Source organism: Sitodiplosis mosellana, unplaced genomic scaffold, assembly GCF_009176505.1.
Source record: "Sitodiplosis mosellana isolate CC-2019 unplaced genomic scaffold, AAFC_SMos_1.0 Smas_scaffold_6226, whole genome shotgun sequence".
Lineage (NCBI taxonomy): Eukaryota > Metazoa > Arthropoda > Insecta > Diptera > Cecidomyiidae > Sitodiplosis > Sitodiplosis mosellana.
This window is the reverse complement of record NW_022601467.1, coordinates 15050480-15077923: the sequence shown is the minus strand read 5'-3', so window position 1 is coordinate 15077923 and position 27444 is coordinate 15050480. Positions and strand designations below refer to the sequence as shown.

The following is a 27444-nucleotide window of genomic DNA, read 5'->3' as shown; positions in this document are numbered from 1 at the left end:
AGAAAAATCACAAGAAATATGAAATCGGTGCATTTGATGGAAAACTAATGTTACAGAACATCAATTGAACGGTAATTCGGTTTTTTTTGTTTCTTCTACATTGTTTTGTATGTATGTGTGTTTTTTTCTGATTATTTTTTTTCTTCGTTATTCACACAAATAGGAGAACAATTAAAAATCGACGATAAAAAAAACACAATGTCAATGCATATTTCACATGAAGTAAATAGCAAATGTATTACTCGCGTTTAGTTAGAATCTGCCATCAATGTTGGACAATTTGTTTTCATTTTAAAAACTTTTCTTTCTTTTTTTTTTACTTTAAATGGTATTAAGGCAATGTCTATATAAATAATATTCGTGTAGAAATACATGTTTATGTATGTTTTTTTCTTCTGTTATTTCTTTCACTTCTCGGTTTGTTTTTTGTAATTTTTTTTTGTTTAATTTTTTTTTTCCATTGTAAAAAAGATGTAAATATCTAATTCAATTTTTCATTAATTTTTTTTTTTTGCTTGATTTGTTTTTATTTATTACGACGGTCGGTTTTCTCATTTTGCACGATGAAAAACGGAAAAATTCAACACTCGTTTATTTTAGGTGCATAAAATTGATTTTGTATATTGAGCTTCTGCTAATGCGGTGTAACTATTACTCGGTTCAAGTTGGAAAAATCTCGACCACCAATCGTCTATATTTTGTTTTGTTTTTTTAATTGAAGAAAAGTAATTGCAAAAAACGAGTCTATGAAATATGCTGAAAATGCTGAATAAATCCCATGTTACCACTATGAAAAGCTGGTACGTTTATGCTAAGTATCAATTTGTATAGTTGGTTGTTTGTTTTTTTTTACTTGTTTGTTTCGTTCGGAATAGCCATTTATAAATACGACAAATGAAGTGTTGATATTGAAAAAAAAAACAATCGGATTTTTTTTATTGCCTGATTTGCTTGCTAAATGATCTCATGCATTTCTATAATTTCTGTTACGATATAAATTTCAAATTCTTTTTTTTTTTTTCTCATTTCTTCTTTTTGTTAAATATATATACATTAGGCAGACGTTCCCTCTCCGCATGCATTCTCATCATAGGTTTTCATTTATTGTATGTCCCTCTAATTGGTTTACTGCACAATTTGTAAATTGATTTTAATTTTAACATTCTGGCAACAATTTAATATAAAATAACAACGATGCACACAAATTCGATCGACGATTTATTTTCTTTTGTCTCTATTTTTGTTTGTTATATAGTTTGTTTATGTCTGTTTACGATAAGAATGGATTGGATGCGGCCATTTCTGGATTGAGCCAGGACGCTGCAGCATTATTGTTGTTGTTGTTGTTGTTGGTGTTACCGGTCGTATTGTTTCGGTTATTATTGGTTATATTATTCTGAAAAAAAGTGAAGAAAAAAAAACAAACATCATTTCAGAGCTAAGTCACAAATGATTGGCGGTATTTTATTGGGCTGCAGTGTGAAGTGATTTTTTTTTTGTTCAAAAGTCATGTTTACACATCAAATTGCATCCACTATTTAAGTAAAAAAAAATAATCAGACTGAATTAATTTTCGGATAAAAATGAAGATCGATTTTATAGCTTGTGAACATTGGTTTAAATTGTCAATTTCAATATGCGGTGCTTTTTAGTTTTTTGAAAATTTGTCAATACAAAGCCAAAAAAAAAAAAAATATTCATGAATTTCTTTATTCCCCCAAAATCATTCTTCACTTTATTCCGAAAAAATTATTTCAGTTTGAAAAAAATGGGTAAAAACTATAAAAAAAAAACTAATTAAAGTGTTAATTGAATTAACTGAATTCCAAACGGAAGATAAATCAGAAAACATAAATGTGAGAGTGAAAAAAATCCAAGCGATAACAAAACGAAACCGAAGCGAACGTTTTTGTATCAACGATTCATGTGAAACGGAATGGATAACAAGAGTGCATAAAATGGAACAATGCAAAAGGATAATGGGCAAATAAAGAAGATAATTGCAAAATTTGTATAGATGATTGGATCGGGTGACAAAAATAATGAAAGAAAATGGTGACAAAAATGGACAAATGGGCTTCAACAATACCTAACAAAGATAATGAAGTGTTTTAAGTTCACTTTATTTGTGTGTTTATGTGTATCGATTTGCAAGAGTTACCAATGGCATTGTTTTGTCTATTTAAGCGTCCAAGCTTCCCTGTTATGCTGTTTTAATACGAAAAATACAAAGTGGACATGTTTTGATTAGGTTCGATTGATTTGCTTCACGGCGATGGTTTTTTTTTTATTTATCAAATTGAAGCTAATCAATACGTAATGAAACGATTTGATTTGAAACATTTCAATCAATTCGTTTTTTTCGTCTTCGTGGATGAGACTATATTTTATGTACATTTCGAGGCTATTTCGAATCCATGAAATATTGAGCAAATCGCACAAAATGTGACCATATTGTAGAGATTCATTTTCGACTATGTAATTCAGGCGGGGGAAAATGATGGCAGATTGAGAAGAGCGAAACGTTTGGTGGCCAAAGATGAAATCATATTCAAATGAGTTTGCAACAAATACACAGAGTGCACACATTGTTCGCTGTTAATTTTAATTGGCATCAAATGAAATTGACAACGAAAAATTGTGTTGAGTGACAAAAAAAAAATAAATATATACACAGTGAACATGTTGCTTGATGGTACACATTATAGCCACTAAATGTTTTCTACAATTCAATATTTCTGTCTACTTTTACTTCTGAAAATGGTGTTGTTGGATACGAGTTGAGCGAGAGAGCATATACATATCGATCGACATTGGAATTCGATGAAAAACGCATATGTTTTGTGAATGTCAATGAAATCAACCATGAATGATGCTAAAAAATTTGCGACAAGTGTTGTATGTGGCTTTGGCATTAGTCTGAAATTGGCTGCTGTTGTTGTTGTTGTTTTTGTCGTGTGGACAGTGTGTTATTGTACTCACGCGTTCATTGTCAACGCATTTTTGGGAGATTTGATTGAAGTCATGGTATTCGTCATCGTAATAGAGCTTGTAATTGTTATTGTAAGTTGGATTAGTGGTAATGTGTATATCTTCGATGGCTTGAACAACGTGCTTCGTATCAAATACATCGTCGTAGTTTGCGTTCGCATCGTATTGATCATCATGTGTTGTATTATGCCCATCAACATTTGTGGCGTACTGTGGCATACATAAGACAATATAATCATAATTCAATTATACTCATTAAAAGAAGAAAATCACCTAAATAGATATTAGACATGGTACTTGTATGAGCTTTTTTAAACGGATTTTTTTTTCTCGTCTAGGTGAAATAACAACAATTAGAGAAACGATTTTATGTACATAAATAGTTATGGCGCTGCTTTTTTTTTCGTATGTGTGTGTTTGGATTTAGGCCGCTCACAAATTAGTTGTTAGTTAATAAGCTTAGGCAGCAGAAACGTATATATATGTTTAAATTCGTATGATCCATATTAATCCATGTATTGCACAATGGCTGGTGTAATTGATTGCCTTACCTGACTGCTATTGTTCACTGGTGCCCATGGATCTTGGCTTAAGATAACTGGAAATGGGCTTTGCTTTAGCTGATTGATGGACGGAACCTGCAGGTATTACATGTAATATCCAGAACAAGAAATGAAAAACAAAAACAAATTCCCAATTTTAACAAAACCAGTTCTCAATATGTGGTGATGTTTATCATCGAAAACTTACCGGTTGCATTTGCTGTTGGAACAGATTTGTTTTTGGTGGTTGGTTCAAATCACCGAATGGATTGTAGGCCGCTTGTCCAGGATTCGTTGGATTTGTTGTTTTGATTAATTGATCCAAATTTACCAGAGCCGAATTTTCACCCAAGAATGACTGCGGTGTTTTTCTCGTTGAATTATTTTTTGCGGCTAATGGATCCATCTCATCGAGCAAAGCTATTGATTTATATCCGAAAGAGGAGCCGATTTTATTTTTGCGATAAAATGAAATTATGCATGCAGAGCGAAAATGCTTTGCTTCAAAATGAATGACTTACCATTGCTAGTGTTGTTGTTATTGTTGTTGTTAGGATTTTGAGTTTTTGCTCTGTTGGATATCACATCAAATTCGTCATAGTCTGAGTTGGGCGATGTTTGCGCACCGATTGGCGATGGTCGAGACTGTACACAGAGAGCAAAAGAGAAAATTATTGGCTTATTTCAATTGCATTTCAAAAATGAGCTCGAAAAATACAAGGAATACATACGCCTATGTTAGATGGTGCCCAAGGGTCAACGACAGCCGATTTGGATGGTTGCCATGCATCCGCATTTGTTTCTGGGGCTTTGGTCAACCATGGATCGGGCTGTTCGGGCTTATGTTGTTTCGACAACCATGGATCGCTCAATGGCGGTGCATTCGATGCTACATTGCCGTTACCGTTGCCATTGGCAGCGGCAGCAGCAGCATTCAGTCGATGATCGAGTTGCAACCAATCTTCAGTGGACGATCCAGATGCAACCGATGGTGAATGATTGCGAGCAACCCAGTTCTCGACATTACTAGCACCGGCTAGCGATGGAATCGGTGGTTGCCTTGAAATTGCTCCAGTATTTGTATTCCAAGGATCTGTTGCTGGCGATGCACGACCCCACGGATCCGATGCCTGTAAAACAGAATGACAATTCTCAAAAATGTGTGATACAAAATGAGATTTCGTTTAGCCAATTGAATGGTTGCATACTGGTTTTTGATCTGAGATTGGCATTCCCCATGGATCGCTCGCCTGCGATGGACCTGAAATCGATGCAGCACCCAATGAAATATCCAACAAATCCATCAAATGGCTTGCATGTGCCTGCTTCTGTTGAGGCGTTGGATCAATACCTTGTTTTCTATAGACACAAGAAAGAAAAAAATCAGTTCCATTAATTTGCATGAACAAAAGCGCAAAAATAAACGAAATACATTTTATTTTGTTAGTCAAAACTCACTTAAAATCTTGTTCGCTTTGACTCAAAGCAAGTTGCAATCGAACGTCATCGCTGCGTCTCTTGGCCTCCTCTTGTTCGGCTTCTTCTCGACTCATTGCCATCGCCAATTGCAATTGTAGCTCCTCCTCGCCCACTGTCTGAGGACGTACATATTCCAATTCGGATGCAGATCGTGATGCTTCACTTTCGGCGCGCCAAGATGGGCTATCCCGATGGCTTAGCGTTGGACCATCAATGGAACCATCACTGCCAAAACCGCTGGCATGTTGAGCGAAACGCTCTTTTGCCTTCAACGCTTTGGTTCGTTCGTTTTTCAAGCGTTCATCATCTTTTAGCAACGACACCAATGTTTTGGCCTTTTCACGTACATGCAAACCTTGATCTTTTCCCTCTTCAAAATACTGAAACTCTTTCAATGTTTGTATTGCGTAAATGTTTTCTTTGCATTGTTGAGCAACTTTTTCGGTGCCAGTCTTGATCAAATACTCGAGTAAGATGAGTGCTTTGTAAACGTGACGCCAATTCTTGCCGTGGTCATTCAATCGTTTCCAAATCATTTGCATTATTTCGGAAAATGCGACCACATTGTAGGTGAGGTCGGCTATTTCAGCCATTATCGTTGCTGATGGACCCCATGGATCATTCGATGTTGCTTCACGTACTTTGACCTGAATGACGATGACCAGCGATGAAAGAAGAAGAAACAAAAAATTAACATCACGATTCAATGACAAATAATTCAATATCACTCAAAATGTGCCTACGATAATTACCTGAGGATCCGAGTAATTGTGCGCTAAGTTTTTGATATTTCTTCGAATCCCTGCCACGTTAACTTGCATGTCGTCTTTTTGCCGTCTCACTGGAAAATAATCGAAAAAAGCGGATTTTTGTTAGTTCTCGGCGATATTATTTTTCTTTCTCATTTATTGATACGATTAATTTTATGCAAACTATTTGATTGATTGCAATTTCATTGGATGAATGTGAAAATGAACATTGTTTTGTGTCTTCTTCAAGTTAATATCATTGAATGTGAGAAGCTTTTGAAATGTATGTTTGCAGAGAGCGGAGAAGAAGAAGAAAATACAAAACAAAACAAAAAGTATGGTATCTAGATGGAATTTTGCTTTTCATTTCGTTGCTCGATCGAAAACGTGAAACTATTCAATGGTGAATTCGTTGCCGTACGGCCGAAAAAAAACAACAACCAACACCAACAGTGGCGCTGCTGTTTATATTTCGTTCGTGTCGTTCAAGTTTTTCGCGAGTACATATTATGTATATGTATATTGATAGCACTCAATCTATTGTTGTTAACGGGCTAAAACTAGACAGACAGTCCGTGACTGAGTTATACTATCAACTCAAAGAAATTACGATGTGATGCGTGAAATTCAATTTAAATACTTTCAAGTACATATAGATAACGAGATAAAAGTGAGCGCGGCACACATACATTTACGGTGCACTCTCAATTATGAAAGCAAAGAAAACAAAAATTCGTTGCTTGAATTTTCGTCGAAAATGCAAAGCTTACTGCTGAGAAAATTAGATATGTTTATGATTTCCCCTCCCATTTGCCAAATTGCTATGAACAGAATTGTTTTTTTTTCGTTCGTCGGCTGTGTGCAGTAATAACAGCATTTTTTTTTTCGGCGGAGGTTTTTCCATTTCCAATGGAACCAGATGCCATTCCAATTTCTAGATGCTTCTATTTATAAAACTGTCTTTATCATTTCATTTGATATCGAACTCGGTCGGCATTTAATATCACACTATGTATGTGAGCGAGTGAGTGTGAGCCGCGTTCCAAAAATATTACGACAATGACCAAATACAACGCATACAAACACACATAACTGTGCGCATTCAATCAGCCAGCATCATATGATCGTTCATGATTCATGATTACAATTCAAGTCTACACTCGGTGTATCATACCGAATTTACTTTTTATTTATTCGTTGAAAAAACACCGTCTAATAAAAACACTTCACACACATACACACGAAACCAAACAAAACAGCAACAGTAGCAACAAAATAAAAAGTTTCTAATTAAAAACTCGAGCAAAATAAAAACAAAAAATCAAAAATCAAAACGAAAACGAACAAAATTCTCAAAATTTATTCGAGAACATCAACACGGTTGATACGGAATGTGTTGCACTCCTGAAAAATGAATTGATGCTCGAAACCAACACTGAACACTGCTTCAGTACTGACTTTTGAAATATCGTCAAGAGAAATGTTTTGATGTAAATATCGTGTTTGGTGTTTTCGAACGAAAGAGAGAAACAACGAACAAAAAAAAATGGTTCACGTTGTGTGTTCGTTGTGTGTGTACGAAGTCTTAGGATACTGTGAGCACAAAACTGTTGTGCATTGTTTACTCTATCGCGAGCGCACCCAGAGCGATAGTAAATAATTTAATTTATTTTGTATGCTCTCGCTCTCTCTCTCTCGTCCCGAAACAACCAAATACGCAAAAGACACTGTGTATATGCATGAGTTTTCGTCGATTTCGTTGTCTTTGACTCGTTCCTCCTATTTTTTTGGGCATTCCGTATGCATCATATGTTGAATGGTTTGCGACTATGAGTTAGGTACTCATATACACTCGTTCAGCTCAGAGAGAAAGAGAGTATTCTCCGTGTTCATTTTTTTCTTTCATTTCTTCCGTTCAGTATTTTTTTCTTCAATATTCGTTCATTATTTCTCTTCTTTTCTGGTGTGCCATTTAGTAGATAGATATCTCACACACTCACTCACAAATGCTTCGTTAGTGGAGTTCTTTTGGTTTCCGTGTATTTACTACTTTGGTATTCATAACAAATAATTCGAATTGAAAGATATGTAGCGGAAGCCGTAGAATTTCTATATCCAGTCATTTACAGGCGAACGGCCCTGAAAATTTCCAACCACTTCAGTGCATTTGTTTCCTTAACATTTCTTTGTTTGTGCTTTGTGTTTTGCTATTTTTTTTCTCCTCTCTTCTCTTATTTTGTTGTTGTTGTTGTTGTGCTGTCTCCATTCGGATACTGTCGATCGAACTTGATTTATTTTTTACACACCTGCTTTTGCCAACTTCGACACCGACTAATCGTACCAATGCTCTTCGATAATGATGACTCAAGGAGAAAAAGAGTGAGAGATTTGGTGCGCCGCGGTTAATTCAATGTGAAAATGCAAGAGGATTTAACGAAAACAAGCGGCTAGACCATTATGAACTATACGTAACACATGGATAGTGTGGCGTTGCACGTGCCTTCACCATACGTTATCGTAATTATTGTTGAAAAAATAAATGTCAACAGGAGCCAAATCAAAAAAGTACGACAGAAAAAAAACACGGTTCACACTCTTAATCACTTATGCTCACGCCGACCATGGTATCTCTCACTCTGGCTCGGTTGATTACAGAACATAATGAAGATTTGTTGGAAAACTATGATAGAAAAAAAATTACAAAAATGAAATGTAAAACGAAAACATGGAAGAAGAGCGAGAGACAGACTTTTTTTCGTCAATTTTTTTTTAAATTCTCTTTTCTCCGTTTTTGCGAGAGAATTGAGAGGGACAGAGATGAGCAAAAATCAATAAGGTGTAATAGACGTTACCGCAAACCGTTGCATTTTAAACGATTATTGTAATTATGTCTGTATTTCAATTGAAATACTATCACATGAAAATCGTTTCTCAGAACAAATTCGTTGTACATATATGCAGGTTGTTCTTTTGCTACCTTCTCGTCGAATATATTAACATGCTTTAAGTCTGACTATAGAGGCCCGAGACATGAATAATTTGACGCAATGCGCGTACAGAACAACTTCATTCCACAATAGAATGCCGACATATTATACGATGATATTTTTGTTTTGTTCTGTTTAGTTCGTGTTTTTGAATGTGTTTTCATTTGTGTGTGAGAGGGAGAGAGAAAGAGAGAATGAAGAGTGGTTGCTGCCATCGTTCGAAATTCATTTACCGATGATACATTGAGTGTCCATAATGCAACGTAACGTCATTGGCCGCGTCATTCAAAATATAAATAAAGAGCTCGACTTTCTAAGTCTGCTTTCGTTTGGAATTAAGTCGACCTACCGCTTTTTGTGTGGTATGTGCATATACTTCTGTCTCAACAGACGACTCAATGAAATGCCCCGACACAACGGTACACACAACGAGCTCACAAACCGGCTGCACCGGGCTTTAGTCCGATGTTTTCTTTTCTCTGTTTGTTTTAACAATCGGTTTTCCTATGCAGAATTGTCGCATTTCCTCCCAATTCTCTCTCTCTTTTTTTTTTCTTTTGTAAGAATCTCTGCACCGATTCAATATGATACAGTATCATTAGTTGCCATTTTTATCGCTCATTACCAATGGAATAAAACCAGCTGAGTGACCTCTATTTTGCCAAAAACTTATTTTTTCCCCATCGATTGTGTCGACTCGTTACGTCTATCGAACACAAAGTAAATAGACACATTTTTCGAGACACTTTTAGTATAGCCATCCAGATGGATAGATTCACACAAACACGTTCAATGTGTATTCAGTTGCGAGCAATGAATCCGTTTAGATTTTGTTTGTTTATGACGCAAGTAAATAAGAGTCTAATTTAATTATCAATGTCAATTATCATATATACAATGAACCGTTCATATAAACACACACGTTCGCTTTGCTTGTTTGCTTGCCTGTTAAGTTTAAGGCTAGCCGTTTGTATATTTTCGAGGAAAACACATTTTTACCAGCCAGTCACACAATTTCAATAAAACCGAATAGAACGAACGAACCAACAAACGAGCCAAGCAACGTCATCATTCTTTGTCGCTTTGCTTTTTTTCTGTTGTCGAATGGGTTTTTTACTCTTTGAATTGTGTGTGAGTGTGTGCTTTCCATTTTTCCCTATATCGAGTTTTCTCTCGGTCTCTCTCTCTCTCTCTCTCTCGCTCACTCTTTGTCGCTCGCGATGGGAAAATCCGCATTCGGTTCTCAAGTGAAATCAATTAAATACCACACACTTCTTCTTTTTAAAACAAAGAGCGATAAACTCGGGACTGTGACGCTCTTCGTCACAACAAACAACACAAAAGAATTTATCTTTTCTTCTTCTTTATAGCTGCTTGCTATGACAGCCGCATTATCGTTTTACTTTATGGAAAATGTCTTGCGAAAATATTTGCGTTTTGAATGAATTTTCTTTTTCCTTTTATTGTCGTTACAAATGGAAATGGTCGACAAATGGAATTGAAATGAGTTTGAATCATTAGTCATATTTTTCTTCTTGTCATTCTTCTACGGCGATCAATCTGACAATGATCAACAATTGATTTTTGTGGAAATTGATACCGATGATTCAAACTTTGCACCTTCAATCATGTGCTGGAAATATTTCCAAATTTGAAATGCGATATGATCCATTAGATATGATTGCTAGATATGGGTCAGTTCAAAGCAAGAAAAATCGTTTGTCTAACAAAATTTTGATGAATTTCAACTAAGAATGTCATACAATTGAATTTGTCGTCACAGCGCAAAATTCTCTGAATATTTGACTAGAATCAACGCAACTGAATCAAAATCGCACGCGCACACACAAGTCAGAATTGAATAAGAGTTTCAGCCATGTGCTGTCCATTGCAAATAAGCAAATTAGACGGAATTTACAATCTTGTTCAAATAAGCAACAACAACGAAGTGCCTCATTAAATATGCACGTGATATATGTTGCAGACTAATGTGAACATTTCGGAAGCACATAAACTGATATCGAATTAAGATTCATCAATTATTCACGGCGTCCAAGTGATTATAACGAAATGTGAGGAAATTGTTGTTGATTCACGAACAGGGTTCATTCATCAGTGAAAAACAAAGTTGTCGTCTGATTGTATACGTTTTGAGGAAAGACCGAAACGTATAAAATCGTACACATCATGTCACGATAATAATAAAATTGACTAAGTCATGGTTTAGTGACAAATATTAGTCAATCTCTCTCTCTCTCTCTCTCTCTCTCTCTCTCTCTCTCTCTCTCTCTCGGTAGCAAATATTATCGAAAGCAGAAAAAATAGCATTCGGAATTATTGTTGCGGTTTTATTTTGTTTCGCTTTCAGTTTCTGTTGATTCTTTCGTATTGTTGTGAAACCTTATCACGGTAATATGTGTTATTTGTATCTTTATCGTCTTAAATAAATTCAAGTACATGATACACTTGTTCGCTGCGGCCAATGTGCTAATCCAATTCAATTGCGCTTGATCACTGCCTCAAAAAATTGTAGCGCGCATTTTTTTTCCGTTTGTTTGAATTGTCTGTTTCGAATGGTTAAAAGAAATGAGTAAGCCTATGATCGTAGTTGGTATGTGTATGAGTGTGTGCAGACGAGCAAAATTCGAACGTAGAAAAATCGGTGCGAAAATGAACGTGCATGTCTAGCAATGGGTAAAAAATAGGCATGTGATTTTAAGAGATATCCGGTGTATACATATAATTTTATCGATTTCTGTACTGAACATGAACTTTTGCTCTTTTTTTTCAAAAAAAAAATGTACCTTTTCGAATGATTTTAAAAGTGAATTTGCTCCCCTTCTATGCGAATTGAACTGAATGCATTCTGACTGCATGAAGAAAAAGAAACGAAAATTGTGTGTGAATGAATGAATGTATGCAAAATTTGCAACTGATGTTTATGATAGCAAAATCAGACAAAAGCTTTCATCTATTTATGATTATTTTGTTTGTTTTTTTTGTATTGATTTACGCAGAACAACTTTCCGTATCGTTTGGATCTTTTGTTTTGTGTATCATTTTTATTTTGTCATTGCGAAATTTCAATCAACACATACACACACATAATTTGTTGTCACAGTACAATAAATCATAATCAATACAAGAAGTTACTTTGAATTATAGCATTATCAAAATGATTAAATCAAATGCAATGAAGAAAAAAACGAAAAAAAAACGTCCACTTACCAATTTGTTTTTTCAAAAATCAAAAATGAAAAGTCAGATGAAGTTAAATGAATATACCAAAAATAAACGTTCTTGGAATTTATAGCTCAAACGAACGAGAAAACAATACGATTCTGTCTCAACCAATTTTCGAGTAATTAGAAAGAGTGAGTGAAATAAAAAATTGGGGGTTCGATATCCAGTCGTTGTTGTGTAAATGCGTTTCACGTTATAAAACAAAAAAAAATATGCTTCGAATTATTCTCTCTGCTCGAATTGTTGACCGCTTTTATCGATTCGATCCAAATCAAAAAAAAAGTCGCTACAATAGTAATATCCTAGTTGAAATCCAAATAACTGTACTTGTTTTGATTGTATTCGGTGTGGTATTTTTTTCTGTTTCTTTCGTTCTCTATTCGGTTCTTGAGCCGCTTGTGTTACTTTTTTTTCGGTTTGTTTCCTTTACTTTCTTGTTTCTTTTTTTTATGTTTCTTCAATGTACGTGTCCTAATTATTGATTTGTTTTGATTTTTTTTTCTCTATTTTACACAATTCACACACTTTCAAGAATATATATGCCGTAGAACTTCTTCTTCAGCTCGACCAAAGTAATTAATATTTCTCTTGTTGTTGTCCTTTTCTTCTTGCTGTTATTTCTCTTTTTTTCTTTCATTCAGACTGTGATTTGAATTCTTGTATAATATCACCGCAATTTATGGAATTTCTGCGAGCAACAACCGTCACATACACACGCACACACTTTATAGATAACAATTTTATATGTATATATATGAAAATAAATAAACGATAGCAGGTAGGTCAATATTTATGTATACGAGATGACGGCTGCCACAACCGATTCTAAAGGGGGGAAAAGAACACAATGAAAAAAAAAAGAAAAGTATACGATAAAAATCATATATACAAAAATTAAAAAGAGAAGATAACTCGATTAAAGTTAGTTTTTTTTTTTTCACGGAAATCAAATCAAAACGGTTACGTGTGTGTATATGTGTAATACAGCACTTTTTTTCTCGTCTTATTATTACAAAGCCAATCCGGGACACATACAAACAACAACAGAAAAGAAAAAAATAACAAATGGAATATGGTTGGTCTTGAAAATTCGGTTGTAGTTGAATTTCGAAAGCGATTGATCTGATTTATTTACAAAATGACGACGACACGTCAAGCGCAAAATACGCAACACACACTTTCCAAAGAAAACATCTATATATATATATAAAAAGCAATACGAAAATGGTTTGGACAAAAGCGAACACAAGAGAGAAAAAAGAAAACAACAAACCAGACACAACAAAGCACATATCGTCACTGACTTTTCTCTATTCTAAAATGTTACGAGACTTTTTCTTTCTTGCTTCCATTAACAAACAATTTTTTTTCTTTTTGAGTTTTCCTCCAACTTGGCAAAGCAATGTTACAAGCAACTCTAATCAAATATGGGATATGATCTTAAATTAAATTATCATTGCAACACAACAGTCGACGTAGTATTTAAACACAGAAATATACAGAAATATCAAGTGTAAATTACTTTTTTTCTTCTTCCTTCGATAGACCTTCTTGTGATGTGTGTATTTGTTTTTAATTTCCCAATTCTCTCTCACTTTCCAGCCAATCTTGCACTTTATTCGTTTCTTGTTTCGCTCCTCGCGACACAAATTCAACTAGTTTTTTTCAATTATTGTTGCTTCAAAAACACTTTTCACCATACGATTATTGAATTGGTTTCTGTGAAGTTTTCGTATTATTAAAAAAAAAACGAAGAAATGACAGTCAGTATCTTTTGTAATATGAAATTACAATGTATATATGGCGAATGGAATAGAGTAATGACATCAAGAAAATGAAATTCAACCATAATGGCAGATGACTAATCGGCGCTGCATTCGCTTTTTCAGCTTTGTTTGACAGCGAGAAGCGCCAAGCGTACATTTTTTAAAACAACACAATGTCGTTTGCAAAACGCGCTCAAAATCAATTCATTTTAATTTTGTTTCTGTTCAGACGCAACCCGTTCGAAAATGTCTACGGTTTTTAAATTGGAATGAAATTAAAAAAAAAAAAATTTGTTGCCAAGACGTGTGGATATTTTAATTACTTATTTTCTGACATTTCGGCTTTTTAAATAGAAGAAAATGACGTTTCACAGGAATATTCCAGTAGACTACAATGTTTTTTATTTCTCGTTTCATTTCATTTATTTTGCTAAATGAAAAAATGATTTAATTTATTCTTCATTCCCCAACTTTTTTCTAAATTGTCCATAAATACATGCAAACAATTTGGACTCAGCATTTCCGACGAGGAAATCATTAGTCAAGCCGATCGATGTTAAATAAAAACATATGCTTATTTAAGCAGTTTTTTTTTCTTCTTCGCTGTATGTGTATGTGCGGTGCTAATGTGTGAAGAAGAGAAAAAAATTCTTTAGAAACGAAGACACAGTAAAATAACAACACAAGCCAACCACACATGCTTCAATGAATATGTGTTTTACAACTGTTGTTTATCTGAAAAGGATGCTTGGGCCGATTTTATCGTCTCATTTCCATCTTCAGTATATTTTATTCATTCAGAATTTCAAATTGCGATAAAATTATTCTTGACCGATAAACTGAGTTAGTTACTACATTCGGTCCGACTAACAAAAACCGAAATAATCATTTGCAAGTCATTTGAAGCGTACTATTTGCTGCATATTGTGATCAGCCACGAAAGATTGAAGATCGAATTTTGTGACGCGCTTGAAGAAAGAAAATCAGTAAAAACATGCAGACAAGACGCTGGAATAAACGCCATCTAAGCATATTAGGCATTGGCTTATTAGTTGTTTACTTCATTTTTTCGGCTAGCCGTAATACATACGAATCGGATGTCATCATCCGAAATACAAAACCCGAATTGGTTTGGGAATATGTGGCTGATTTTCACAAGATGCACCTACTTAATCCAACCATGTGAGTAGAACAGTTTGATAATTATCATTAATAATTGTTATGGATGGTTGATACCATTTTTGTGTGTGTCGAAATTGTTGAAATTGATGTTTTATAATTTAAAGATTAGAAACAAAAGAAAATGAGAATTTCCATAATTATTGGTTATTCCTTAATAATTGAGGGATTCAAAAAAGACTTTTAAAAATTAAACTTATCCAACGTTCGATCATTTTCCACTCTTCAGATTGGGTTTCAAGATCACAAAAGATGAAGGCAACTTCAACCACTGGAAGTATTCCGTGGAATACACGGAAAAACTTTCACATTGGCCATACTGGATAAATGTGGCTGAGGCAGAGTTTGAAGTGAAAAAATTGCATCAAGACGAACGTGGACAATATTCGGTTTCATCTGATCATCGAACATGCTTCTTTGGTGGTTTATACTGCTGTAAGTGTGCGAATCAGTTGAATTTTAATCAAATATAGAATAGTTACCATATCTGTGCCTTGCAGTGTATTCAACGGGTGAATTCCTCTTCGCGGGCATGGGTGCCGATACTTACGTCATTGAAATGGTTAGCTATCAGTGTCCACCATTATTCGGTCCAGTTTGCCGGCGTGAAGTGGAGTTTCAGCGCAAAGCAATCATGCGAAATTTATCGGCTCATTTCAACAAGAATTAACAACAACAAAACACAGAGAAAAAACCATGTACTTCAATATAAAAAAAAGTCATAAATATATTTCCATTTACAAAAATACTTGGTTTTAAATTATTGGTTTGCATTACAATGGGAAAGGAAATTAACGAAACAGTCAAGTCTATAGGTTGCGGAAGGATGCTGAAGGTAATTTCAATGCAAACAAATACACATTTTTTTCATTCCTGATCCGAAAAGATGATCGGGCTCTGAGCGGTGCTAGTCGATGGTATGTCATGTCGTGATTTTTGGCTTGGTTTTGATTTTGATTTAAATTCTTTGAACAAATTTCGTGGTTTTGAAACTTTTGCAATATCATCCGCTTTCAAATTGCTTTCGTCAGTTAGTTGGCGCCATTTGTCCAGTCGCCGGCGTGACTGTGGTGTCGTATCACCGCTTCGTGGTGAGGTTCGCGACGATGTGAGCCAACCAAGCCGTGAATATGGGGATTTTTTGCGTCGCTCGTCAGTAGTAGCTCTACCATCTGCATGCCGTTTTAAGCACGAACGTGTCGATGGTGTCAGTTCTTGTTTGCATTCGGGCGTTTTCTCACGATTTCTCACACTATCGTCCGAATTGATTTCAATAATTTTCTGTGTTTCGTGTGCTGTTAAATCGATAACATCATCCGAAGTCGAAAGGATTTGTGGCGACGATTGTGATTGTTGCGATGGCTGTGTCTGTGACATCAGTCCATTTTGAATTTGTTCCACTTGATGATTGTTTAGGCGAGGCAAAACGACCCGTAATCCACTCAAACAATTCATACTTGGACTTGATTTTTTCTGTGTCGATCGAAGACTTTGACACCGTTTCAACGGTGTTATTTTATCATCCGCACTACAGAGAACGTTATCGAACACGCTATTTTTTGTAATTTCAAAAATATCCACATTGGTATTTGACAAGAGATCAATGTCATCGCATTCGTCAGGCTCACCAAAAACCTCACGAAATGTATCGTTCTGTTCTTCATTTCTCTGCTCAACTTGATTCTCCTGACTATTCAGCACTTGTTGACTCAGAGCATCCGATCTGGCGCTAGTAAAACTACTGAATAGATCCGGTGATGGACAACTGGTATCTGTGTTTAATTCAATGTTTTGTCCATCCACAGGCGCTTTCGAACGATCATCTTCTGACGTCGATATAACAATTGGCGATAGTGTTTTCTGTGTGATAATTTGCACATCAGATGTGCTGGATGTGCTGCGAGTATTACGTCTCGGCATGAACTGAGACACACTTTCAGTGTCAGTCAGCACCGTTGAATTAGCTTGAGGTTGTTTTTTTGAGCGGAATAAATACGTTTTGGCTCTAGGGTTTGTTGAATTGATTTTGATTGGAAGCTGTTTATAGTTGAGTCGCTTGCTGCCCGGTGATATTCGTTCGAAATTTATTCGAAAATTTCGTTCGGTAGGCGTTGTATGGGATCTGCTACTATTTTGAGTAGATGCTCTGGTTAATGCGCGTGTTTTGGCCGCATGCTCCTGATTGCAGGCAATATCTGGAGTCATTGTACGCTGGCTAGCATGTTGCAAATCCTGATCATCGTCACCATGTTCTGAGTCGGAGTATATGAGCGGCGACATTTGAGTATCAAAATCACTAAATTCAGTGAGAGCAGTGTTCAGCAACGATACATCTGCCACAGTAGAAACCGTTTGATTATTTGGATTGGTAAATACTTCAACGGGCGATGAATCGTTCTCTATCGCATTTGAATTCAATGGTGCAGTGTCACCCGAAGCATCCTTCCATGCATCAAAGTCGATTTGAAAATCCTCCGGCTTAATTGGGGGAAATTGTGAGCCAAACTGGTTGCAAAGTCGCCTCATATAGAAATCGCTGTGAAATTAGTACGGAAATGTTAGAAATAGGTCCAGTTTACAAACCCAATAAGTTCAACAAAACAACAAAATTCAACTCACTTGCATGCAAATAACAGATTCTTTTGTTTAAATATTATATTCCGTTTTGGAACACTCTTATCACTGCATCCAAACTTCTGTTTGAATTCGTCGAGAGTCAACGTTTGACTTGAGCCATTTTTCTGTGTCAATGGCCCTGTTTGATCACAGAACTTCAGTACTTCGTAGAAGTACGTTAGATTTTCCTGAAAGAAAAGTGCCAGCATTAGCTTTAGACGTATCATCATTAAACAAGCTTCGAAGAATCTCCCGGTTCCGTGGAGTCTTACCATTAAATCATTACTGCAAAGCATAATTTTGCATGTAGCTTTGATTTGTTTCAGCCGTTCAAACACATCCACCGATATCTGTGTGTGTTGATCTTGCAAAATAACACAGTCGTACTCCAACGTTGCAAATGCTGCAAAGTGTGTCAACACATAATCCAGTGAGGCAATTTTAATAGTATCCTCATCGGCATGATCTTGTTGTGTATCACGTTTATTATCGGCTATTGTGGCGCTAAGATTTCTCAAAAAACACTCTATATGATACTGCCAATGTTCCAAATTCTGTTTACGTTGACAAATAACTAAAACTCGACTGGACGTCGACGCCCTGAAAATTGCATCGAAGAAAGCAACACATTGAAAACATTTCCCCGAACCGCCTTCATCGTTTAAAATACTTGATTTGTGCTGAAACAAAAAAAACCCCGCATAAACGCTTAGTCAATACCATTTTCGTAATAACATTCACAAATTGTTTATCAATTACTCACCTTTTTGTAATTGCGATACAAAAAACGAACACCATTTATTTGATGCGTCAACAAATACTGAACGATTTCATCACTCACATAATTATCGGTGTCTTTGTTCAAAATTAATTTTTCCTTTGGTCGAGTTGTGGTTAACGTTGATCGAAACATTGTTATGAAATTCGCGGTAAAAAGGTCGCACTAATTAGTCGATGCTTTCACGGAAATGGTTTGGCCAATATTCATGTGTAGACCTTAGACGAAATTTTATCGAATTTCGATTTTATTTTTCAGCCGAGAACCATTTTTCAGTGTCGACTGTACAAGAGCCACAAATTTATGAAACGTTTATTTTGCTATGTCAACTAAAAAATAAATAAATAAATATTCCTCAAAGCCATTAACGCTGTCAAAGCGAATATTGTGAGTGGCAAAAACCAACTTCATGCCAAAAATGATGATATATCCATACATTGTTTACTGTTTGTCGATCGGCGCTGCCTGTTCCATGTATACATTCACTCACTTTTGACATTACGACGTTCAAAGCAATTTTGAAGCAGTTTATTCGATGTGCATGGAACCTTTTTTTTTTAGAATTGATAGTTTTTTTTACTGAGAATTCGAAATGGATAGCACCAATCAAGTTATTTATGATTTTTCAAATTTAACGGCAAATGAAGTCGAAATTGAAACCACTGATGATACAGACAAATCAACGGAAAATAAAGTCAAGCCAAAGGTTGAAACACCATTTTTTGAACTATCCGACTATTTGAATGGAGCACTTCATGAGGAATCCCATTACAGCTGGAGTCAAACATTCACAGAAATCGGTAGACAATCTAAGCGAATTTATTTGATTCTCGTTAAGAAGATTTATCAAATGACATTGTCTTTTTTTTTTTCAGAGATTCACATTCGACTGTCGAAAAATGTTACATCAAAAAATCTCAAAGTAAATATCACATATACCTCGATCGACATACATGCAATTGTAGACGGAGAGCGGACTAAAGTCCTTGGCGGCCAATTGTACGACAAATGTAAGGCACCAGATGCCATGTGGACAATAACCGGTGGCAATAAACTCAATATTAGCGTCGGTAAATACAATTATTTCAATGGTTTAAATTGTTCATTGATGATTTTTGAAATACGTTCAGTGCAACGCAGACTCAATTTTGCTTCACATGCTTAAATTTCCTTATGTTGATTCAATTGTTCCAGATAAAACAAAGGAAATTTGGTGGAAGAAGCTCTTCCAACACGAATCGGAGATTGATACCAAAAAAATCGACTGTTCCCGACAAATGAACGAACTTTCCGACGAGACTCAGGCCCAAATAAATCAAATTCAATTCGATGAACAACAAAAACTAAAAGGTACGATTCAGTCGAAATAGAGCATTACTTTCGATTATTTTTGACTTTCTTTCGATATTTTTCAATCCATCGAATTCCTTTTTTTTCAAACAGGTCAACCGACATCGGATCAGATTAAACAACAGGAACTACTAAGAAAGGCTTGGGATGCTGAAGGCTCACCATTTAAAGGACAACCATTCGATCCGAATATCGTTCAATTTCAAAATTAGCTTTCTTTTAAACAGAAAGAATAAATAAAACTGCATTTGTTTTTGTATCAAATTAAGTGTAACAGATCAACTGTTTATTGATTCATTGACTATTTATGAATAACGACAAAACATTAAAATAAAATGTCTCAACTTATATGAGTGGGTGTTAATGGTTCAACTACATTGACTAAAAAACGAAGGTGAGATGGTGCACAAAAATTTGATGAGAACTTCTCTAACACTTATTAGTGTGGTCAGTTTATGTGTGTTTGATTAAGTATATGAGGTAGTTGTTCTGTGAAGCTACTTGAGAAGCTTGTTTTTCTTGCGTTCAAGCTGTTGACGCTGATAGGCGACGTCACGAGCATCGGTTCTCCATGCGATGAACATGTATGTTGTCCAGAGGATAGCCAGCAAAAGACGATCAAGGCTGCGAATGAACAAAACGAGAAATGAAAAATTCAATGAAAATTCTTCTTTGAATCAATCTTGATTATTTCTACCTCATGATGTTTGGGAACCACAATATGATTGAAAAACCAATGAACGATGGATGACGAACGTGTTCATAGAGCACATTGAGCTCATACGATTTGTAGTTCAGAGGTGGTAATAAGTTATTCCAGTCGTAATAAACCTGTTGAATTCAAAATATTTAAAGTGGATTTCTTCTCAACTCTGAGCATTATAAAAGATACATACTTGTTTAACGCCAGTCAATTCCGGCAGATCCATAACAATGCTACCACCATAAATGATGAGCCATGCGAGGAAATGAACCGTGAAGTACACCCAGTAGAAAACTTGACTCGATTCAACATCGATGTTCCATAACGTGGCTGATGGAACGCGTTCCCATTTTTGGGTCAGAAGCTAAAACAGATTCAGTTGGTTGGAATGAATCAAGTTTCATTCATAAAAATTCATTCAACCGCTTACCAAAAGAGTAGCTGAGGTCACCAAGTTGTAAAAACTGCGGGAGGCAGACGTAAGTCCAATTTGATCCCAGATATACTTGAAGAAACTACTTTTCAAGAAACTGTGCGGCAAAATGAAGAGCACAATCAAAATTGCGTCGGTAGTCAGCGGTAGTAGGGCAGTTTCAAGCTTAGTCCAATCGTCCAACAAATTCACGATCCAAACTTGGTGGATAGGGATTTTGACGGGCAACGACAAGAAAACCATCAATTTTGCGATCGCATAGAAAACACCAACAAATGATGCAATTGATAGCGGCACAGTAATCAAATGACGAAATGCAGCCATTTTTAGAGAATTTTGCTCCAAAAATTCTAATGCTTTGTCAAAATTTTAAAAATACAAATTTCAGTTGGCCGTCGTATTCAAAATTCAATAAGAACGAAATAAACAAAAAACTAATAAATGACAACAGAAATCAAACAAACGCCGCTCGGGTGGTACTGAATGATGGCGTTGTTTATTTTCGGAATGAACATTCCAATGGACGATGTAGACACGTCTTAAGTTTGACATTTCAATGAGTCACTCGAGTACATTTTGTTAATGTATACCGTTTGATTTGTACTTTTCATATGGACTTTATTTTCGAAATTCTCTTCAAAATTTGGAAGAGATTTGAAAACGCTGATTAAAATAATGATTTTTTGGGAGCAACACAAGTCATTAGGCAAATATTTTTCAAAAAAATCTTTCTCTCAATTTCAATAAAAATTGAGGAAAAACTCAAGAATCGTTCTACACAAGAAAAGAGAGAAACATTTCGTGAATAACAAATTTATTTTATTCATATTTTGTTATTGGAACATAACATTCCCATAAACAGCCATCATTTCATGATTTGACTCGCCTAGTTAAGTGATTGAGAATATCGTACGATTTTTTTACAGCTTATAGCTTGAAGACGGCCGTTTCGGATGTGATCGCATTGTAGATGAATGTATTGTTGATCGGTATGTACTGTTTTGTGATCAGTTTGATGATTTCTTGGGCCACGCACCCGCCTATGATTCAAAACAAAAACCATCATTAGATTTTAATTAAATTCAATGCAATGCATGAACACTTACCCATGAAAGCTGAAACGGTGTGAATTTCGGCGCCGCCATATCGACAGAGTTCATGTGCCCATTCATCACTGAACGGTGCCGTAATGCCCCATTCACTGAGATATTTGTATGCGATCGACTTGATGCGTGCCGTGTCCGATTCAACGTAAATGTCACCAGGCGATGTGCCGTGCTCCGATTCGAATTTGTCCAGTGACCGAAGTGCGATATAAATCATCATCAATGAATTTGGTGCGCCTTCTATTTCGCCGGCAATAACATTAACCGATGGCTTCTCGTATTCATCAGCGATGCAAGATCCTTTCAATGACACAATTGAGCTGAACTCACGACAAAACAGTTTGACTTCTTTGTCAGTGATTAGGTCGCTGGACAAGTTCAATTCACGCAAATGTTGCTGGGCACGTTTGTACACCAAGTCAGCATCGTGCAACGACTTTTGACGGTACACATTCTGAAGATTAATGTAATTTTCCGTGTTGGCAGTCATGTCGGGAATGGTTCCAGCCAACGGGTACCAACCATTATTATCTTGCTCGATGAAATCTTTCACCGAACGCACCAAAATCCAGAAAACATTGGACTAAAAGTTGGATTCGAAAATGTTCGTTTTACAAAATGGGAACAAGAAACAGATGACTCCATACTATGGGGTCCATAGAAGAACTGACAAACAAAAGCGTTACCTCTTTAGTTAGCTGATTACATGATGGATCATTCAAAATCTCTTGCAGCCGCGACGTTGGTTTACCACCACCAAAACAAGAGTTGATCGCTTTCACAGCCTCTTCGTAGTTTTCTTCTTCTTTTGTAATCGCTGAAAATGTTGAGAACAAAATAAGTGCATGAGCTCACGAGTTTGCACTTTTTTCTCAAAATGATTACCGCAACTTACCATCTTGAATGAGTTTCTTCAATTCGCACTTTTCCTTGTAGTTATTTGGTACCTTCTTGCCTGAATTGGCTTGCCATTGCTTTAGGAATTTATAAACAACTACAATCCACGGCACTTTGTGTGTGAGCTCGACACTCTAAAAATACATAATACAAATGATGATGAATCGCATAGAAAATGGGTCAATATGTTTATGACGAGAAAGGTTCGTACATCGAGATACTTTTCAAATGATTCAAACGGTTGTTCTAAACGTAAATCGCTTTGTTTGTTATCCGGGTGCGTTTCAACGACAAAGTGCTCTTTGTACTGAAGTCGAGCTGATGCGATAAAACCAACCGACCGGCAATACACAAACGGTATATTTTGTGTCCATAGCATTCGTGACAGCGTAAGCAATGTTTTTTCCTTGAGCGACGATGCAATCACAACTTTGAATGAATTGAAAAATTCCGGATTGTTACTTAAAATGGTTTCAACACTTTCGTCCAAGTAATCGCTGCTAACATCTGGATTCATTTCTTGTAGCAATTGCATACTGCATTTTGCTTTCGGCTGACCAATCGAGTTTGAATCAAAGAAAAAGCTAAAATACGTGCAAAATGGTTTAGAGATGGTTTCAATGGCTTATCGTGACAATTGACTCACTTGCAACCGATATCTTCTTCGGTGACAATGCCGCTGTCAACGATCGTGAATCCACCGATGCCGGGCAATACGATGTTCTTGAGAATTTCCGTACCCAATGCCGTTACATTGATCAAACACAATTGAGCCGCTTCCAAAAGTGCTTGTCCATGTTCACCCCACAATCTGTTAACATGACAAAAAGCAATAAAAAAATAGGTTGAAAAGAATGATGTTTTTTTCTCGCGGAAAACATGCAATGATATTCATGATTACTCACCGCAATTGACGATCGTATTTCTTATTTTTCTCGGATAATTCCGGCGACAATGCTGGTGACGACATTTTTCAGCACAATTTTATCGTTTTCTATCAATTTGTAGATCTGGTGCCGTTGATCCTAAAATAAAATGTGTGCAAATTTGCTTCGTTTCTCTGCCGAAGATTATTTATTTGCTGTGTGAATACCGACGATTAGATGCAAAAGGTTAAGTATTTTGAAGCAAACAAGCAACTTTTGTTGTTTATTCCAGTGTTGCCATTCAAATGTTCAAAGTGTCAATGGTGCACTTGAATTGATTCGCCACGATGACGAGAGATGGCAGCATTAGTCTATTAGAAAATTGACCTGAAAATGAAATGCATTTTAGAACAGAAAAACTGATAAAGAAAATAAGATTTTATTGGAGCAAGTGCATTTTAAGTGAAACTTCAATCCTTTTAATATTTTTCAACGTGCAGCCATCCTTTTTCATTCAATTTCACCGTTTAACCGATTTCTTACCGTTCTGCGCAAAGCTCTTCGCTGTGTCGTTCTTTGTGTGCTTTGCTACATGTCAAAAATCTGGTCAAAGTGCTTGCTTACTTCGTTGTACTGTCATTAACAGAGCGATGCAAGGGAAAAAAAACACAATCAAACAATAGAAAATAAATTGTATTGCGATATTTTGGATATTATTTCATTGCGTTTCGAAATTGTTTTTTTTTCGTGTCGTTTTGCAATTGTTGTCGAACTTATTTTGGTGTACAATTGGTTTCATCCCATTTGCAGTAAAATAGACGAAAGAATTTGGAATTGGATTGGGCGAGGGAAGATTTAGTTTAAGAAAAAAAAACACGTAAAACAAAACTAGTGCAGAATAAAAAGTGAGTAAAAACACCATTTACCCATATGAATCATTGTGTATGTGTAAATCTGTGCGAGTTTTTTTTTCTTTTTCGGACCATTCGCTTTTTTTAATGCGTTTCATAGTGATTTGATATGGGGTTTTTGTACCATACTTTGGGTGTTTTTTTTTTCATTGAGTTTGATTTTAATTGAACATTATCTTTGTGTACGAAGAAATCTGTCTGCGACCTATTTCCCTTAGCTGTCCATTTCGTAGGCGATTCACGAGAATTTAATTAGTGATTTTAATGTGATTTAAAATTGTATCCACCCTCTTCGAGTGTATGATGTTTGTATCAATTTGATTGTAGGGCCACAATGGATTGAATTTCCTAAGATTCGATTCGATTGCACCGTGATAAAAGATAGATATCTCATAAACAATCGCTCTACTGTCAAATGCTGACGTGATAAAGACGATGAATCATCTGGAAAATAATCCAAGCCAATTAGCGCTTTCTTTGTATTATTTTTTTTGTTAATTGCGACGGAATTTTTATCATGTGCTACAACGAAATTAATTAAATGCTCGTTACTTTTGTTTCGCTCGTAAATTTATTCGTATGTTAATTAGGATTGATTGTTGATTTCTGATTTTAAGATGAGTTCATCGTCGTATTCGACAAGCAGTAAGTCGTCACGCAGTGAGGCTGAATTCCAGAAATTATCACAGACCATCGCCACCAGTATACAGAAAATACTCCAAAATGGTGAGTGAGAAGCACGCAATTTTTCTTTCTCTCCCGTATGAAAATAACAATATTTCCTTCCTTTGTTTCAGTATCGACTATGCAACGTATGGTTAATCAGATTGGGACCGCGCAAGATTCACCAGATCACAAGCAACAGTTGTAAGTTGAAACAACAATTTCTTTGTTATAATTTATATCTAAAGTCAATGGGCTACACACGAACCACGGTAGCACTACTATAGTACAATCTACTCTAGGTATTACTCCGTGCCTCTTGGAGCCACCTGATTCACTCCAATGTGCACATATTATTCGAAAAACTGTCAAATCAAAGTTTACATTCAAAAGATATGAATGTTATCATCCTCAACTAATATGAATGCGCTTTGTTATTTTTCAGGCATCAATTGCGTACGTACACGCAAAAACTTCTCAAGGACACAGAAGGCATGCTGAATGATTTGGTAAATTCGAACGATGACCGTCATTTGAAAATTCAAAAAGATCGTTTGCTTGATGAATTCGCTGCGGCAGTGTCTGCCTTTCAAAATGTCCAGAAGAAAACGGTTGACATTGCAAAGAGCCAGTATCGACAGGCCCGATCAAACAATGTGGCAATTCCAAAACCGCCTAACTCACAGGGCAACAATAGCAATAAGGGTTCGTTTTTCATGGACACATTTTCATCACCACAACAAGGCGGCCAACTGCAGAACCAATTACAAGAAGACATTGACTTACAAGCACTTGAAGAACAAGAGCGAACCATTCGTGAATTAGAAGTGAGTTGTGTTTTCTCTCTCTCTCTCTGTCAAATTCGTTTTGCTTTCACACAATTTTCTTCATTTACTGATTAAATTTGAAACTTTTTGGTCGCAGGAAAGCATCGTCGGTGTTAATGAGATTTATAAGAATTTGGGTGCGTTAGTATTCGAACAAGGAAATGTGATCGACTCGATTGAACAGTCCGTGGAACAAACCAGTGTATTTGTGTCGGAAGGTACCGAGCAGCTGCGAAAAGCTAGTCACTATCGCAATCAAATCCGAAAGAAGAAATTCTTCATCGCTATGATTTTAATGGCTATTATACTTGTGATTGCCTTTGTATGTTGGATTTCAAAATGAACCACTATCTATTTATATCCTATGTAATCGTCCACGTTTATTTTTCTAATCAATTATTCAAGCAAAAAAAATGGAACCAAGAAAAAAACGATTAAAAGAAAATGAAATGTTACAACTGATACAAGTGTTATATTGGATTATTGCATTGAATGATTTCTAGAAAGGCAATAAGAATGAAATGATAAAAAAAACGGAAGAAATATTACTTATATTTTCTTTGAAGATTGCGATGTGCATCAATGGAAAAATAAATTATAGATTAAATTTTTTCGGAAGCAAATTTATTATTTTATTTAATGCCAATAAATATATTTATCATTCCATTAATATTATGAATTAGCGCGAATAAATTCAATTTTGATCATGTAATCGGAGAATGCTGCGTTTCCCTGTTCAAAGCATATTGTAATAATACGGTCGCTTGGATTTTCCAATGTTCCAAAAAGGAAGTAGTCGGTAGCATTGTAAATTTGGTGTCCGTTGCCACTAAGGACTTCTGGGGCTACCTCGACTAGTTGGTTTACGGGCTCTATATTGTTCCGACGATTCATCTGCGTACTTCCGATGAACATTTTCGGCAACGCATTGCGTTCGGCATGGATATAAATGTCGAAATTATCTCTCCTTAATGTAAAACCACCATTGCCGAGGTACGCTCTCAACATTTCGTTGTGGTCCTCTTGTGCTCCTTCCAAATTGGCCGTTGGAATGTGTAAAACATGATCCTGATCAATGTTCCACGATACGGACGATATTGCGGTGGTTAAACCTCTCTTATGCCAAGCGAATACTGCAGTCATTGCACCAATTCTTTTGAAAAGAAGACAAAGAAAATCAATATTTTCGTCGTTGTCAATACAATTCAATTGATTAATCAAAATAGAAATCACTTTCACACGAATAACTAATTAACTTTAGCGTACTGGATAGACTTATGGTACGATTTCAATATTATTTAAGTGATAAACTTACAAGACAATAAGATGTTCGCGGGTAGAATCGAGGGGCAAACCAC

At 35.8% G+C, this 27444-nt stretch overlaps 7 protein-coding genes across 16 annotated transcripts; 3 read left to right on the top strand and 4 right to left on the bottom strand.

Annotated features, from left to right (window-relative positions):
- Window positions 1-902: 902 nt before the first annotated feature.
- LOC129578123 (epsin-1) lies at window positions 903-13812 on the bottom strand. 9 transcript variants are annotated; one of them, XM_055466262.1, is made up of 11 exons: window positions 11977-12816; window positions 11553-11618; window positions 5765-5853; window positions 4992-5659; window positions 4742-4892; window positions 4265-4663; window positions 4055-4178; window positions 3742-3953; window positions 3543-3629; window positions 2983-3201; window positions 903-1396 (listed from the first exon to the last, which is right to left on the bottom strand). In XM_055466262.1, exons 3-11 carry the CDS (start codon window positions 5831-5833, stop codon window positions 1271-1273), a joined length of 2055 nt encoding a protein of 684 aa, XP_055322237.1. In that variant the 5' UTR covers window positions 5834-5853; window positions 11553-11618; window positions 11977-12816; the 3' UTR covers window positions 903-1270. The 9 variants fall into 9 exon arrangements, 8 of the variants coding, with proteins under 8 accessions (XP_055322237.1, XP_055322233.1, XP_055322236.1 ...); XM_055466258.1 differs by lacking the exons at window positions 11553-11618; window positions 11977-12816 and adding an exon at window positions 13514-13812; XM_055466261.1 differs by lacking the exon at window positions 11553-11618.
- LOC129578127 (syntaxin-7) lies at window positions 7064-26709 on the top strand. Of its 2 annotated transcripts, none has more exons than XM_055466270.1 (5): window positions 7064-7075; window positions 25214-25322; window positions 25394-25463; window positions 25705-26086; window positions 26184-26709. In XM_055466270.1, exons 2-5 carry the CDS (start codon window positions 25214-25216, stop codon window positions 26427-26429), a joined length of 807 nt encoding a protein of 268 aa, XP_055322245.1. In that variant the 5' UTR covers window positions 7064-7075; the 3' UTR covers window positions 26430-26709. The 2 variants fall into 2 exon arrangements, with proteins under 2 accessions (XP_055322245.1, XP_055322243.1); XM_055466268.1 differs by lacking the exon at window positions 7064-7075 and adding an exon at window positions 24255-24590.
- On the top strand, window positions 13904-15693 carry LOC129578130 (uncharacterized). The gene is made up of 3 exons (XM_055466273.1): window positions 13904-14939; window positions 15166-15371; window positions 15437-15693. Exons 1-3 carry the CDS (start codon window positions 14752-14754, stop codon window positions 15604-15606), a joined length of 564 nt encoding a protein of 187 aa, XP_055322248.1. The 5' UTR covers window positions 13904-14751; the 3' UTR covers window positions 15607-15693.
- Window positions 15639-18839, bottom strand: LOC129578122 (uncharacterized). Its single transcript, XM_055466257.1, has 4 exons — window positions 18316-18839; window positions 17825-18232; window positions 17556-17740; window positions 15639-17472 (listed from the first exon to the last, which is right to left on the bottom strand). Exons 1-4 carry the CDS (start codon window positions 18463-18465, stop codon window positions 15804-15806), a joined length of 2412 nt encoding a protein of 803 aa, XP_055322232.1. The 5' UTR covers window positions 18466-18839; the 3' UTR covers window positions 15639-15803.
- Window positions 18825-19956, top strand: LOC129578129 (nudC domain-containing protein 3). Its single transcript, XM_055466272.1, has 4 exons — window positions 18825-19130; window positions 19206-19400; window positions 19525-19680; window positions 19774-19956. Exons 1-4 carry the CDS (start codon window positions 18923-18925, stop codon window positions 19890-19892), a joined length of 678 nt encoding a protein of 225 aa, XP_055322247.1. The 5' UTR covers window positions 18825-18922; the 3' UTR covers window positions 19893-19956.
- Window positions 19928-21337, bottom strand: LOC129578128 (nurim homolog). Its single transcript, XM_055466271.1, has 4 exons — window positions 20814-21337; window positions 20577-20747; window positions 20378-20511; window positions 19928-20304 (listed from the first exon to the last, which is right to left on the bottom strand). Exons 1-4 carry the CDS (start codon window positions 21138-21140, stop codon window positions 20178-20180), a joined length of 759 nt encoding a protein of 252 aa, XP_055322246.1. The 5' UTR covers window positions 21141-21337; the 3' UTR covers window positions 19928-20177.
- Window positions 21614-24003, bottom strand: LOC129578125 (nedd8-activating enzyme E1 regulatory subunit). Its single transcript, XM_055466266.1, has 7 exons — window positions 23725-24003; window positions 23466-23630; window positions 23031-23403; window positions 22818-22953; window positions 22609-22739; window positions 21923-22505; window positions 21614-21856 (listed from the first exon to the last, which is right to left on the bottom strand). The coding sequence occupies exons 1-7, from the start codon at window positions 23787-23789 to the stop codon at window positions 21744-21746; spliced, it is 1566 nt and encodes a 521-aa protein (XP_055322241.1). The 5' UTR covers window positions 23790-24003; the 3' UTR covers window positions 21614-21743.
- Window positions 26710-27444: the final 735 nt, after the last annotated feature.

Excerpts from the sequence above, each read along its gene's own strand:
- LOC129578123 (XM_055466258.1), bottom strand. Across the intron at positions 4,893-4,991 it reads CAAAGCGAACAAGATTTTAA|AAAACAAGGTATTGATCCAA; the intron begins GTGAGTTTTGAC and ends TTGTGTCTATAG. Across the intron at positions 4,179-4,264 it reads GGGCACCATCTAACATAGGC|TCTCGACCATCGCCAATCGG; the intron begins GTATGTATTCCT and ends CTCTGTGTACAG.
- LOC129578130 (XM_055466273.1), top strand. The coding sequence starts at position 14,752 with ATGCAGACAAGACGCTGGAATAAACGCCATCTAAGCATATTAGGCATT. Across the intron at positions 14,940-15,165 it reads CACCTACTTAATCCAACCAT|ATTGGGTTTCAAGATCACAA; the intron begins GTGAGTAGAACA and ends TCCACTCTTCAG. Across the intron at positions 15,372-15,436 it reads CTTTGGTGGTTTATACTGCT|TGTATTCAACGGGTGAATTC; the intron begins GTAAGTGTGCGA and ends TGTGCCTTGCAG.
- LOC129578122 (XM_055466257.1), bottom strand. The coding sequence starts at position 18,465 with ATGTTTCGATCAACGTTAACCACAACTCGACCAAAGGAAAAATTAATT. Across the intron at positions 18,233-18,315 it reads TGTATCGCAATTACAAAAAG|CACAAATCAAGTATTTTAAA; the intron begins GTGAGTAATTGA and ends TTTTTGTTTCAG. Across the intron at positions 17,741-17,824 it reads TTTGCAGTAATGATTTAATG|GAAAATCTAACGTACTTCTA; the intron begins GTAAGACTCCAC and ends CTTTTCTTTCAG.
- LOC129578129 (XM_055466272.1), top strand. The coding sequence starts at position 18,923 with ATGGATAGCACCAATCAAGTTATTTATGATTTTTCAAATTTAACGGCA. Across the intron at positions 19,131-19,205 it reads TCAAACATTCACAGAAATCG|AGATTCACATTCGACTGTCG; the intron begins GTAGACAATCTA and ends TTTTTTTTTCAG. Across the intron at positions 19,681-19,773 it reads TGAACAACAAAAACTAAAAG|GTCAACCGACATCGGATCAG; the intron begins GTACGATTCAGT and ends TTTTTCAAACAG.
- LOC129578128 (XM_055466271.1), bottom strand. The coding sequence starts at position 21,140 with ATGGCTGCATTTCGTCATTTGATTACTGTGCCGCTATCAATTGCATCA. Across the intron at positions 20,512-20,576 it reads AATTGACTGGCGTTAAACAA|GTTTATTACGACTGGAATAA; the intron begins GTATGTATCTTT and ends TGAATTCAACAG. Across the intron at positions 20,305-20,377 it reads TGGTTCCCAAACATCATGAG|CCTTGATCGTCTTTTGCTGG; the intron begins GTAGAAATAATC and ends GTTCATTCGCAG.
- LOC129578125 (XM_055466266.1), bottom strand. The coding sequence starts at position 23,789 with ATGTCGTCACCAGCATTGTCGCCGGAATTATCCGAGAAAAATAAGAAA. Across the intron at positions 23,631-23,724 it reads AAATACGATCGTCAATTGCG|ATTGTGGGGTGAACATGGAC; the intron begins GTGAGTAATCAT and ends TCATGTTAACAG. Across the intron at positions 22,954-23,030 it reads CATTTGAAAAGTATCTCGAT|AGTGTCGAGCTCACACACAA; the intron begins GTACGAACCTTT and ends ATGTATTTTTAG.
- LOC129578127 (XM_055466270.1), top strand. The coding sequence starts at position 25,214 with ATGAGTTCATCGTCGTATTCGACAAGCAGTAAGTCGTCACGCAGTGAG. Across the intron at positions 25,323-25,393 it reads ACAGAAAATACTCCAAAATG|TATCGACTATGCAACGTATG; the intron begins GTGAGTGAGAAG and ends CCTTTGTTTCAG. Across the intron at positions 25,464-25,704 it reads CCAGATCACAAGCAACAGTT|GCATCAATTGCGTACGTACA; the intron begins GTAAGTTGAAAC and ends GTTATTTTTCAG.